The 13459-nt window shown below is 43.7% G+C and overlaps 1 protein-coding gene across 1 annotated transcript in view; it reads left to right on the top strand.

Annotated features, from left to right (window-relative positions):
* Window positions 1-13236, top strand: part of LOC105903388 (voltage-dependent calcium channel subunit alpha-2/delta-3-like) — a gene marked incomplete at its 3' end in the record, with an annotated part of 38412 nt that extends 25176 nt beyond the window's left edge. Inside the window, exons 17-36 of the mRNA XM_042706080.1 lie at window positions 1-8; window positions 188-262; window positions 1977-2060; window positions 2407-2478; window positions 2580-2641; window positions 2817-2884; window positions 3201-3246; window positions 3415-3512; window positions 7248-7341; window positions 7437-7532; window positions 7641-7762; window positions 8220-8297; window positions 8390-8451; window positions 9033-9077; window positions 10309-10371; window positions 10578-10648; window positions 11624-11699; window positions 12750-12790; window positions 12910-12965; window positions 13116-13236. The exon at window positions 1-8 is cut by the window's left edge and continues 73 nt beyond it. Of these exons, the coding sequence (XP_042562014.1) occupies window positions 1-8; window positions 188-262; window positions 1977-2060; window positions 2407-2478; window positions 2580-2641; window positions 2817-2884; window positions 3201-3246; window positions 3415-3512; window positions 7248-7341; window positions 7437-7532; window positions 7641-7762; window positions 8220-8297; window positions 8390-8451; window positions 9033-9077; window positions 10309-10371; window positions 10578-10648; window positions 11624-11699; window positions 12750-12790; window positions 12910-12965; window positions 13116-13236 (1438 nt within the window). The remainder of the gene's footprint in view (window positions 9-187; window positions 263-1976; window positions 2061-2406; window positions 2479-2579; window positions 2642-2816; window positions 2885-3200; window positions 3247-3414; window positions 3513-7247; window positions 7342-7436; window positions 7533-7640; window positions 7763-8219; window positions 8298-8389; window positions 8452-9032; window positions 9078-10308; window positions 10372-10577; window positions 10649-11623; window positions 11700-12749; window positions 12791-12909; window positions 12966-13115) is intronic.
* Between the last annotated feature and the right edge of the window lie 223 nt (window positions 13237-13459).

Genomic DNA, 13459 nt, shown 5'->3' on the forward strand with positions numbered 1-13459 from the left:
AACATAAAGTACAGTAAAGTTTATCCAAATTTATGATTCCTTTTCTATGTTAGTCTTTGGTATCTTAGTATCTTGCTTTTAGAGTTCATGGCAAGTACCTCCTTCAAGCATGCATATTGAAATATTTTTAAATTATATTTACAGTAAGAAGCTGCATAATAAAATGTTTTCATGTTTTGTTTTTCAGCTTGGTATCCATGGATATGCCTTTGCCGTCACCAATAATGGATACATTCTCATCCACCCAGACCTGAGGCCTTTGGTAAGGGGGTAGTCAGCAGTGACATACTGTATGCCTTTACACTGAACCCATTCACACTGCCATCACCTCACACTTCTGCCTCTCCACACACACTCCTACTAGTTGGTAGATCAGCATTGTGACAGTCAGAGAATCAAGGAGAGAGTTCAGGTAACACAAACATGGCAAATGTTTGAATACACTTACCAAGGTTGTCCACTGTCCAGTACAACTGAACACACATCCTGACCAATATGTTTGTGTGCATGTATCCCAAACTTAGCCTGAGCAGCCATTTCCTTTAGAGAGGGAATCTGAGGAATTAATTTACTGGGTAAAAAAATGTGTGAGCTGTTGGAAAGTTAATATTTTAGTCTTATATAGGGACTATCAGTAAAAGCACATCAAGAGGAAGCTACTGGGTCTTCTTTTTTCCGTAGGTAATTATGGAAGTGTACTTCTATCTAACCATGTAGGTCCCTAGTGGTATCTCCTTGAGGCCTTGAGTGTGTGTGTGTGGAGCTCTGTGGCAGTGTGAACTCACATACACCGGTGTCGCTGCCCTCTGTAACCCCTGCCCTCTCCCCCTCTGACATACAGTATGCATGCAGGAGTAGAGCCTATTCATGTCCCTGGCAGGGCAGAGCGTAACACGGCCAGGTAACACGCCTCTCTCTCACGGGGGAACCACCGACCACCTGCCACACCTTGTGTCCGCGCCGCCGTGCGTCTGGTCTCAGTGTCAGTTCCCGTGTCCGCTGTGACAGTGTGTGCCAGTGGTAGTGATTAGTCGTAACAATGTGCTGCTGGTGTCTCTCTGTGTGTGTGTGTGTGTGTGTGTGTGTGTGTGTGTGTATGTGTGTGTGTGTGTGTGTGTGTGTGTGTGTGTGTGTGTGTGTGTGTTTTTCTTTAAGTGTGCATCTGTTAGCCACTGTTGTGTGCATCCAAAGCTAGACTGCAGTGAGACATAATGAAACTGTGCTTGACTGTGTGGAGGGCCCCGGACCCTGGAGGAGACTTGCTGAGGCGGTGCTGAGACAGGTTTCAGCCCTGTCACAGACCGGACTGAATATAAAGCCTTTATCTGACTCGGGTTGTCCACACTGGCTTCATCTTTAAGCTTCGGCTTTAATTGGAATGTAAATCCCCACCAAAAGCAATGAGAGGCAAAAAAGGGAAACTCCAGTCGGTTCAGTTTATAATCCTGATTAGTGTGTCTGCTCCATGTCATTATTCAGTGGCCCAGCAGCACACTGTGGTCCATGACAAAAGGCCTGTGACTATAGCATGGAGCTCTCCCAGAGATGTTCACCATGCTTTCCACTGAAAAAATAATGGATTATTTGAGCCCTTTCACTGTAAATTCAACACGAAAGAACGTTCTGACTGAGAAGTGAGAAACGCTGCACTGATCTGACTGAACACTGACTGTTTTCATTATGACAAAACTGAGCTGGCGCTTGTTGCCCTATATTGGTTCAAACCCACATACTATATTGGTGCTAAACGTATACAAAAGCTATGATATGTATGTATCAAATTCTAATTTAATAATTGGGTGCAACAGAGACCAGTTCATTCTGCAGTAGGGTGTGTTGTTGCTTCATCATTTCCACATCTGGTATAACCTTATCAGTGATTGTTGATTTTAGCTAATGTTAACGTGTGTGTGTGTGTGTGTGTGTGTATGTGTTTGTGTGTGTGTGTATGTGTGTTTTGTGTTTCCTGTCTTAAGTACCAGGAGGGCCAGAAGAGGAGGAAGCCCCATTACAGCAGTGTTGACCTATCGGAGGTGGAGTGGGAGGACACACATGATGTTGTATGTCCTTCAGGAGTTACATACCTGTTTCAGCATTTCACTAAGTCACACTCAGGCATTCCACACACAGGCCTTGACAATTAACACTTTTATAATGATGCCTGGAAAAATCTTTGTGCAGGAGTGCAGGAGTGCAGGAGCCAGTGTAGCCAGTGTTTATCTATATAAACCCTCTTCTGCACTTGGGCATTTAATCTGAAGTAGTTTCTTATGTGTGACTATGTGAAACATAAAACAACATTTGACTGACACTCTAAGGCTTTATTAATATTGTTCTGCTCTTCAATTAGTTTTTTTCTTCCCTGAAGTAACATGTGAATGGTGTTTGCACTGTTTTTCTCCTCAGTTGCGTAATGCCATGGTGAACAGAAAGACCGGAACATTCTCTATGGAAGTGATGAAGACTGTTGATAAAGGGGTGAGACCTGACACTAGCTCTCACTTTTAAGTTTATTTTACCTAACCTAAATTGCTCTGATGATCTGCTTTCACTAAAACAAAACTTTATTTCGCAAATAGAAACGTGTCCTGAAAATGCACAACGACTATTATTACACAGACATCAAAGGGACCCCATTCAGGTAGAAGCAGTTTTTTTTATGTCAGTTATTCCTCTGAGATATAAGTGCGTAATAACATGTGAGTATTAGTTTTCTATGGCATCCTTGTGTCTACTGTTTGACTGATATACTGTCCTTTCAATGAGTGCTGAAACAGATGATACTGATGGTGATATTGCTCTGTTCCTGTGTTCAGTGTAGGGGTGGCCCTCTCCAGAGGTCACGGTAAATACTTCTTCAAAGGAAATGTTTCCATAGACGCAGGTACTTTACCAGTCTGCCTTTCCTTGTGTCAGTAGTGGATTCTATTCAGTGTCAGTGGTGGATTCTATTCATTGTGTCAGTGATGGATTCTATTCATTGTGTCAGTGGTGGATTCTATTCATTGTGTCAGTGATGGATTCTATTCATTGTGTCAGTGGTAGATTCTATTCATTGTGTCAGTGATGGATTCTATTCATTGTCAGTGGTGAATTCTATTCATTGTGTCAGTGGTGGATTCTATTCATTGTGTCAGTGATGGATTCAATTCATTGCTTATCTGTCACTTACACATTACTGCTTCCCCTTCCTCCCATAGGCCTCCGTGACCTCGACCAACAAGACGTGGCCCTGGCAGATGAGTGGTAAATCCAGTTATATTTGTGGGCACTTGTGTGTCTGTTTGTCTGTCTGTTTGTCTTCCTGTCTCTCTACTTGTCTGTCTGTCTGATGGTGTGTTTGAAGCATAGTAGGTCATAATGCCCTCAAACTTTGAGCTGACTGGTAGTTGAAACGTGTGGTTTTATGCACAGGACCTACTGCAATACAGATGAGCACCATGAACATCGCTACCTGACCCAGATCCAGGCCATTAAACTCTACCTGACTGGACGCAAGCCCCACCTCAAGTGTGAGTGACCCACCTGCAGCATTCAAGGCATATTTGAGCCCAAATCAAGTTAGCACTGCATTCCAAGCAGATGATCCTCCATTGTAGGTCTGGTGCATCTCTGCATGTCTGTTGTGTTTTAGATTACCGACAGTGTTAACAAGTATTAGAGGTGGACACGGTTGTTAGTTGTCAAATGGAGCAAAAGTAGACCACAGTAGGCCGTATTTGTCAGATATGTATGATGGGCTATTACTGCTATTTCACATAATTTAGGCAAAACTCTGTTACTTAATTTTTCAGTGTAGTTTCAGATAGATTATGACGTTTTGGCAGTGGCGTAACGTAGTAACGACGGGTCCAGGTGCAAGATATTAAGATGGGGCCCCCCTAGTGAACGCAAAAAAAAAAAAAAACGTAGCGTTCCATACTTCCGCACCTGCGTCTAAAAAAAACGCTAATCAAAGATGTTTGTTATCGATATAAATAGTGTTTAATTAATCAACCTTACATATTTCAGAAGCGATGGGTGTGTACACAATGAACTAAGTCTTGTTTGACTCTCAGCGGGAACATTTCTTACCGTAAAAATTGTTAGAAAGTAATAATAATAGCGACCACTATTTACCCGACTTGTAGCCTAGTAATCCTGCCCTACCATAATGTATGTAGGCTATAACTTGTCTTGAAATGTATAGCTATCACAATAGCCGTAGGTTACCTGTTGCATGGTTGCTGACACACCACTGAGGGCAGCGATGCTGATCCCAGCTGAACTGACGCACTGCTGCTAGCAGGGTTAGGGTTGTCCGTGGCGGACTCCGTGGGCTGGCGACTAGTTGACGGGCTAGTTAAATAAAAAGCCAAAATAATCTAATTTAGGCAGCTTCTCCTCCTGCTCTTTTTTCTCTTGCCTTTTTCTACTTCCACTATTATGCTTAAAAGGCATTGTTACGAGTAAAGTTCTGCTGTGCCCAATGAACTAGGTTGTCGTGACCTTCAAATTGGTGTAAAGCAGCATAACGGAAACCCCGACACCCCAAGGGCCCAGGTGCAGCCGCACCTGCTGCACCTCCTATAGTTACGCCCCTGCGTTTTGGCTATATTTAACAGAATGCTAATTTCACAATGACTGTATGGTACTACTATTCTTTTAAGGCTGTGAACGCTCTTTTCATCTTTGAGTGGTTTAATTCAAAATGGTTGAATTCAATTCTAACTCATATTCTTAGTCATTTGGAGGCAATCAAACACAACCGTGGTATGTTTAAGTCCTTGTGTTCATATTGGACGGAGACATCTGTTTAATTACATGCCTGGCTTCATAGTCTGTGTGCCATATCACTCTATATATACAGTGGGGAAAATAAGTATTTGAACCCCTGCCGATTTCGCAAGTTTGGCCACTTGCAAAGAAATGTGTGATCTATAATTGTAATGGTAGGTGTATTTTAACAGTGAGAAACAGAATATCAACAAAACAATCCAGAAAACTGCATTTTATAACATTTATGACTTAATTTGCATTTGATGCAGAAAATAAGTATTTGAACCCCTAGCAAAACATGACTTAGTACTTGGTGGAATAACCCTTGTTGGCAAGCACAGACGTCAGACTTTTCTTGTAGTTGGTCACCAGGTTTACACACATCTCAGGAGGGATTTTGGTCCACTCCTCTTTGCAGATCCTCTCCAAATCCTTAAGGTTGCGTTTTCAATGGGAGGGAATGAGGTTCAAGCCCAATATTCCATGTTACATGGCCCCATCCATAGTCCCCTCGATGCAGTGGAGTCGTCCTGTACCCTTGGCAGAGAAACAGCCCCAAAGCATAATGTTTCCACCTTCATGCTTGACGGTGGGGATGGTGTTCTTGGGGTCATATTCAGCATTCTTCGCCCTCCAAACGCGGCAAGTCGAGTTGATGCCAAAGAGCTTGATTTTGGTCTCATCTGACCACATCCTGTCTCCCAATCCTCCTTAGAATCATTCAAGTGTTCAAACTTCAGACGGCCCTGTACATGTGCTTCCTTGAGCAGGGGGACCTTGCGAGTGCTGCAGTACTTCAAACCATTACGGCGTAGTGTGTTGCCAATGGTTTTCTTGGTGACTGTGGTCCCAGCTGCCTTGAGATCATACACAAGCTCCCCCTGTGTAGTTCTGGGGTTATTCTGCACCTTTCGGATGATCACAGATACCGCACAAGGGGATATCTTGCATGGAGCCCCAGACCTAGAGCGATTGACAGTTGTTTGGTGTTGCTTCCATTTACGAATAATCAATCACCAATAGTTGTCTGCTTCTCACCAAGGTGCTTTCCAATGGTTTTGTAACCCATTCCAGCCTTGTGCAGGTCTACAATCTTATCTCTGACGTCCTTGGTCAACTCTTTGGTCTTGCCCATGGCGGTGAGGTTGAAGGTGTGAAGTATGATTCTTTGGACAGGTTTCTTTTATACACGTCACCAGTTGAGATCAGGTGTTCCTTGTTAGGCCTAATGAGGACTAATCTGTGTGCTTCTTGGGCACATAACTGGTCATTGGGAGCCAGAATTCTTGCTGTTTGCTTGGGGGTTCAAATACTTATTTTCTGCATCAAATACAAATAAAGTCATAAATGTTATAAAATGCAGTTTTCTGGATTTGTTTGTTGATATTCTATTTCTCACTGTTAAAATACACCTACCATTACAATTATAGATCACACATTTCTTTGCAAGTGGCCAAACTTGCGAAATCGGCAGGGGTTCAAATACTTATTTTCCCCACTGTAAGTGCAGCTCTGTTCTTGTGACACTTCTCAAACACATTACAGCATCCACAAATGAGAGTAACTTTAAGCAACACTGCACCGCACCATATTTTCTTTTCATATGAAATCAGATTTGTCTACATCAAACTGGAATTTAAGATTATCTAACTCTGACACCAAAGTACTATGTCAGCAGAGATAAACACATGGTGGCCGTATCCGTCCTGTTGTTCATCCTGCCTTGCTTTCTGCAATCGAAACATTTTAGCCAGGAAAGAAAGAGGCACGGGTTGAACCTTCTAATCACCCTTGCCCATGCACACGTACAGAAGTGTCGCCTCTTACGCACATTATTTCTTACGCACACACACAGATAGAGAGGTGTCAGGCATCAGAGCTACACAGAAACACAGAAAAGCCATGTTTCAGTTCACAAAGACATATGATTCATACAAAGGAATTAACTATTACAAAGGTAACACATATTCTTGATCATAGTCTGGAGTTTCACAATTATTTCTATCAGTATATTTAATGCCAAGTTCAAAGTACAATTCTATGGGCTGATCCACGTAGTGGCATTGGCATTTTAGTGGCAAATAGAGTAGTGGGATCCCAAAAGAGTTGTGAGGTAATGGAAAAGGAAGGATATTGCGTGGAAAAGGAAGGATATTGCGTGGAAATGCAAGACTTATTGCGAGGGAATGGAACACTTATTGCGAGGGAATGCAAGAGTATTACGCTTTCGTAGAGAGGAGAGGCAAAAAGGACAAACACTCACATTATTTGCTTTAATTAATGATTAGAGGGAGAGAGAGAGAGTATTAGTTTATTGCCTGAGTGAGCAATAGCATCCTACAGTGGCGTTGTTAGGTCAGAGTGATTTAAGCACTGAGTACTTTCGTCCTGAAAACCGAGATGTTTGGTGACTGTGTGTGTGTGTGTGTGCATGCGTGCGTGCGTGTGTGTGTGTGTGTTAATGAAATGCTCCTCTTGGACTGCTGCAGGTGACAGGGAGCTGATCCAGCAGGTGTTGTTTGACGCGGTGGTGACTGCTCCCATGGAGGCCTATTGGACGGGCCTGGCTCTGAATAAGTCTGAGTAAGTCTTAGTCAGCATGTTTGTTGAGGTGTGTGTAAAATAATAGCTTTGACGTGATCTTGACCCAACTTGTGTGCTTTTCTCAATGTGCACAGAAATTCTGATAAAGGTGTGGAGATTGCATTCCTGGGCACACGCACTGGCCTCTCCAGAACCAACCTGTTTGTGAACCCAGAACAGCTGACCAATCAGTGAGTAAAGTCCAGATAACCCTACATCGCTGTTTCGTCCCGTCGCCAAATCTTAGCTTCTCTGTCCCCCCCCACCCCCTCCCCCCCCCTGCTGCCACACTCTCACAGAGACATCCTGACAGCCGAGGACACGGAGGGCGTGTTTAACGCAGACCACTTCCCCCTGTGGTACAAGAGGGCGGCGGAGCAGGTGCCTGGCACCTTCATCTACTCCATCCCCTTCAGCTCAGGTGAGCTCACCTGGCGGGGCGCCTCATCTCACACTGCCTCACAGATTTCAGCTCAGATAGCTTATAGTGATGCTTATGGTACCAATGTGTGTGAGTGTAAAAGTGTATTGTCTCTTTGTACGTCTCTCTGTACGTCTCTCTGCCCTTTCAGAGTGAGACATGTGAATTTCAATCCCATAGTTCTTCCATGGTCTGTGTAATAAACAACAACTCACTTGACCAAATATTAATAGTTTGTTATCTGAAAGCAAAATAGTATGGGGACTGATATTCTGTTGACAGGCAGAGTGTAGGTTTAGTTGAGATTTCTGTAGAACCACTCTCTTCCTGTGCCTTTATCGCCATCTTGTGGATAAAGGGAGATATAATCCAACATGGTACTCTGAATGAGACTCCCTGTGAACTCTCCTGATGTTGTCTGCTCTTTCCTTTTCTCCTCTTTTCTTGTTTTATGAAGTCATGGAAAATAAAAGTGTTGTTCTGGCAAGCACCGCTATCCAACTGCTGGATGACCGAAAGTCACCAATAGTAGCCGGTAAGGTCTCAGGACAGGTGGCCAAAAAGCATTTTATTACATTTTTCTCAGTGTGGTGTTTAGTGATTTGATTATATGCCATTTCTTCTCAGCTGTAGGGATACAGATGAAGCTGGATTTCTTTCAGAGAAAGTTCTGGACAGCCAGTCGACAGGCATGTAACTGCAACCTTTTTCTGTCTCCAACCAAACCCAATTTAAGCAATATATACACAACATATAGTCATATCACCTATAGCTGTTATAACTGTATCCAAACTAAACTTTTGGCTTTAAGTGTGCTTAACTTTTACTGAAGCTGTTCTTGCTTTGCCATATAAAACAGAATGATCCACCAGAAAGGAGCATGCAGTGTTTTGCTGATGTGCCGATTAATCAGAGTGAATTACTTGTGCTCTAACTGAGAACATATCAGGAGACTGATAAACACAGTATCCTCTTCTCAGGAGACTCTGATAAACACAGTATCCTCATCTCAGGAGACTGATAAACACAGTATCCTCATCTCAGGAAGGAGACTCTGATAAACACAGTATCCTCATCTCAGGAGACTCTGATAAACACAGTATCCTCATCTCAGTAGACTCTGATAAACACAGTATCCTCATCTCAGGAGACTGATAAACACAGTATCCTCATCTCAGGAGACTCTGATAAACACAGTATCCTCTTTGGAAGAAGCAAGCTGTGATTAGGTGTCAGTGGACTGACTGAGCTTTTGTTTCTGTCCTGGCAGTGTGCAGCTCTGGATGGAAAATGTTCCATCAGCTGTGACAGTGAGGTAAAGACAGCACCTCTCCTTTCTGCCTTATGTGTTTCTCTGTCTTTTTCTCTTTCTGTCTCACACACACACACACACACACACACACACACACACACACACACACACACACACACACACACACACACACACACACACTCCTCTGTGCTCCAGCACAATCAGTCTAAGGCCCGTTTCACACTGCCTGCATTAGACATGCATCTCAAACCCCGCTGCAGCCGCAGGTCATGTAGAGTTTCGGTGTGGAGCCTATTTTTCAGTTGTGAGGTAAGCGGTTCTCAGCATAAATAGACAGTAAAAAGATGTTTTAATAGTCAACCATTTTAGCAATTGCATATTATGAAAGGGGAAAGTGGAGGCCACATGTGCACTATATAGTAACCCAATGTAGGCTAGAATTACATCATATTGATAAGTAGTTTTCCGTTTCGCTCTCTTTCTCGCCCTCGCTCTGAACTAGGGTAAGAACATTCACGTGGCTGAATTCTAGTTAGAACTGGTCAACTGTCTGGTCTTCACTCGTTGGACCACTTATCAACGATGGATGATACCAAACTGGTTGTGTGTTGATGGCAATTACACATGCAACCGAGATACAGCAGTTCCACAACGCAGCCGCCAGGCACACGCCACGCAGGCACACGCCACGCAGCCACGCAGGCACACGCCACGCAGGCACACGCCACGCAGGCACACGCCACACGCCACGCAGGCACACGCCGTGCAGACACACGCCACGCAGTGCAGGCACACGCCACGCAGGCACACGCCACGCAGACACACGCCACGCAGGCACACGCCGTGCAGACACACGCCACGCAGGCACACACCACTCAGGCAGTGTGAAACGGGCCCAAAATGCCAGCAGAGACGTGACCGTGCACAGCAGATTGAACTCTGCTCTGAATGGTGACTGTTCCCTCTGAGAAAGGAGAAAAGGAGTTTGGCTGTTTTAAAACGACAGCAAGAAAGTACAGCATCAGCTACTGGATGTCTGGTATATCGTTATGTAGTTGTAGCATTACTCAGATATTCATATGATATTCATATGACACTAAATTAAGCAAAGAGGCTATTCTGTGGTTTTTTTGCAGAGGCCCACGAGACATTTCAATGCCAGATAACTTCTGTTTTAAAGGGACTTTCGTTTCTGTACCCACACAACGTTCTTCTCTGTTCCTGTTCTGGTGCATGCAGCAAACCTCACACAACCCCTTTGTGTTCCCATCAGGACATCAAGTGCTATCTCATAGACAACAACGGATTCATTCTGGTCTCAGAAGAGTACTTACAGGTAACCGTGGATGTTTGTTCCATGTTTTGTTGAGTCTGTGTGTACATGCATGCAAGAGTGTCATGGTGTGTGATGTGTGGTGTGCACACCTATGGGTGTGTGTGTGTGTGTGTGTGTGTGTGTGTGTCTGTGTGTGTGTGTCTGTGTGTGTGTGTGTGTGTGTGAGTGTGTGTGTGAGTGTGACCTTGTTTTCATTTTGTTCTCAGACAGGACTGTTCTTCGGTGAAGTGGAGGGAGCTGTGATGAACAAGCTGCTCCTTATGGGGTCTTTTAAAAAGCAAGTCACACACACACACAGAAACCCACATACACACCCACATACACACACACATACACACCCACACACACACACACACACACACACACACAAACCTATACAAACCTGCCTACACACACACACAAACCCACATACACACCCACATACACACACACACACACACACACACACACAAACCCACTTACACACATACACACCCACACACACACACACACACACACACACAAACCCACCTACACACATACACACCCACACCCACACACACACACACACACCTCCACATACTACATAACCTCTCCAAAAACAATTTTTATCTTGAGTATAATTATGTGTTTTAATTCCAGAATTCAACTATAACAGGCCACCTTAAACAACCATCAAACTTCTTGAGAATAAGCTACTCAAATAGTGTCACATTTGGGGTTGCTATAATGAGCAGGCTAGGGTCAGGATTACTTTAGAGTTTAGAGTCAATTATGTTAAATTTGGGGATTATATTTATAAAAAGCTTCTTACAGTTTGCTGACGGATAGACCAATGAAATAGTGCTACTAATACAAAACTATCAATGACTGCAGTTAGGCCTCAACTGCCTACTTACTGACGGAATTACTGATCCCATGTCTGATTCTGTACATACAAAACACATCAGATTGCTCCCTCATGCTTCCTCATGTCATACACGTCTCAGACCAGGCTCAACCACACACACACCCACACACACACACACATACACACACACACACACACACACACACACAAAAACACAAACAAGCACACACACACACACACACACACACACACACACACACACACACACAAACAGACACACACACAAACAGACACACTCTCTCACACACACGCTCACACACACACACACACACACATGCACACACACACACACACACACACATACACACATACATACACATACATTATCCACCTGACAGATAGTCTTATGCCTCTCCACCTTAGGATACCCCTGTATGACTACCAGGCCCTGTGCAAAGAGTATGCAGGAAGTGGTGACAGCGCTCATTCCCTGCTGAACGTGAGTACAGGGGAACTCTCACCCCACACACCCCTGAGTCATGCTACATGTATGCACACCACTATACACGTACACTTGGGTTTCTCAACAGACACATATAGACACCAATGCCCAGTGGCTTCCAATCATTCACAGTTCAAATCAACTTCTAAAGAGCAATGACTGTCAGGAAACAAGGCTCCAAAGGACAATCCTAGTAACCACGCCAACGGGGGGCCTTGATTGTCCCTTCAAAATGGGGCCACATCTAGGAAGCCCTCAAATGACCCCTATGGTTGGTGCAGTGACCTGCAGGAGCTACACACGAGGGGCTTGGAATTGGGCCTGTAAAGGGCACATGTATGCACTTTCCAGTATGCACTTTCCAGTATGCACTTTCCAGACACTTTTTACTTTGGAGAAAAGAAAGGAAGTTATTCTTATTTGTCTCATGATCACAGAAGCGGCAGTTGGGCCATGCAAAGGTGTGTGAGTTGGTCTGCCCACATTAAAGGGTCCTTTAGTTCCATCATGGGCTTACCGTGCCGCTGGCCTTCTCAGTTTAAAACTCTTTATTATTATTTATTATATTATTATAACATAGAATGTATGCATGTGGCCTTGAACACATTACATTATAGACCCTGCAAATTAGGGTCACCAGCCTGTTAAAAGCAGAAGAAGGAATTACATTTTGCCTTGATTTTGTCTATTGTAGTCTGATGTGTTTAAGTGTGGGTTTTAACTAAAAAGAATGACAAATGTCCTGCCATCCATTTCATTCTACGTATTCATTTTTAGTGATTTCAGGTGATTTCTTATAGATGGAAACTCAACAAAAAACGACGCAAAGAAAAATAGAGGAACCAGCTCTAGTATATGAGCATATAACCGTGGCAGGGAACTTTTAAAACCACAGTGTCAGTGTTGGTATATGAACTTTTAACTGCAGGGGTCAAGGGATAGTATAACTTCTACATTCAGTGTTTACAGTCTCACTATTTCAGCATTAACTACTATTACATTAAAGACATATTTTCCACTGAACACTGTTTTTTTCTATTTCACCAGCCATTCTCTGCAGTAAAATGGCTCCTGACTGAAATCGTCATGTGAGTAGAGTGGCTATCAATTTCTCTGGCAAAAACACAGCCCCCTTTCTGTATATCTATTAAAGAGTAACATAAGTGATGTATTGATATTGGTCTTGCCTTCTTCCTTACTGTCTCAGATTTCTTCTGGAGTTCAACCTGTACAGTTGGTGGAATATTGATCTCTCTGTTAAAGGTTGGTATACATTTGCAACCTTACCCCCTGATTTTGACACAGATAGAGAGAGAGTCAACCACTCTAAATGCTACTCTTTTAGCATGTCCATCTGTCATGCATTATGTCTTCCTGTCACTCTGTCTCTGCTGATCCTCTAACTGCCTCCAGCTGATCGAGGCCAGAGGGGCCGCACCGTGATGGTTCCATGTGACACGGAGTACCCTGCCTTTGTTTCTGAGCGCACCATCAAAGAGACGGCTGGGAACATTGACTGTGAGGGGTGCATGAGGTACAGCAGCCTGAAATAAACACCAGTGCACAGTATACTTTTTCACCCACAGAGTTCTGTTCATTCAGGATGTGGTCTTGTCCTCAAGCTCTTGACATGCAGTAGTGTGTTGACAGCTCAGTGGCTTTCATTTGTGGGAACCCAGAAGTGAATAAGTGCATGCTAGCTAGTTAGCAGCCCTGTCAACTGTGTTCCTCTACCTCAGCTGGTAGAGTAAATTGAT

The sequence above is a fragment of the Clupea harengus genome, unplaced genomic scaffold (assembly GCF_900700415.2).
Source record: "Clupea harengus unplaced genomic scaffold, Ch_v2.0.2, whole genome shotgun sequence".
Taxonomy (NCBI): Eukaryota; Metazoa; Chordata; class Actinopteri; order Clupeiformes; family Clupeidae; genus Clupea; species Clupea harengus.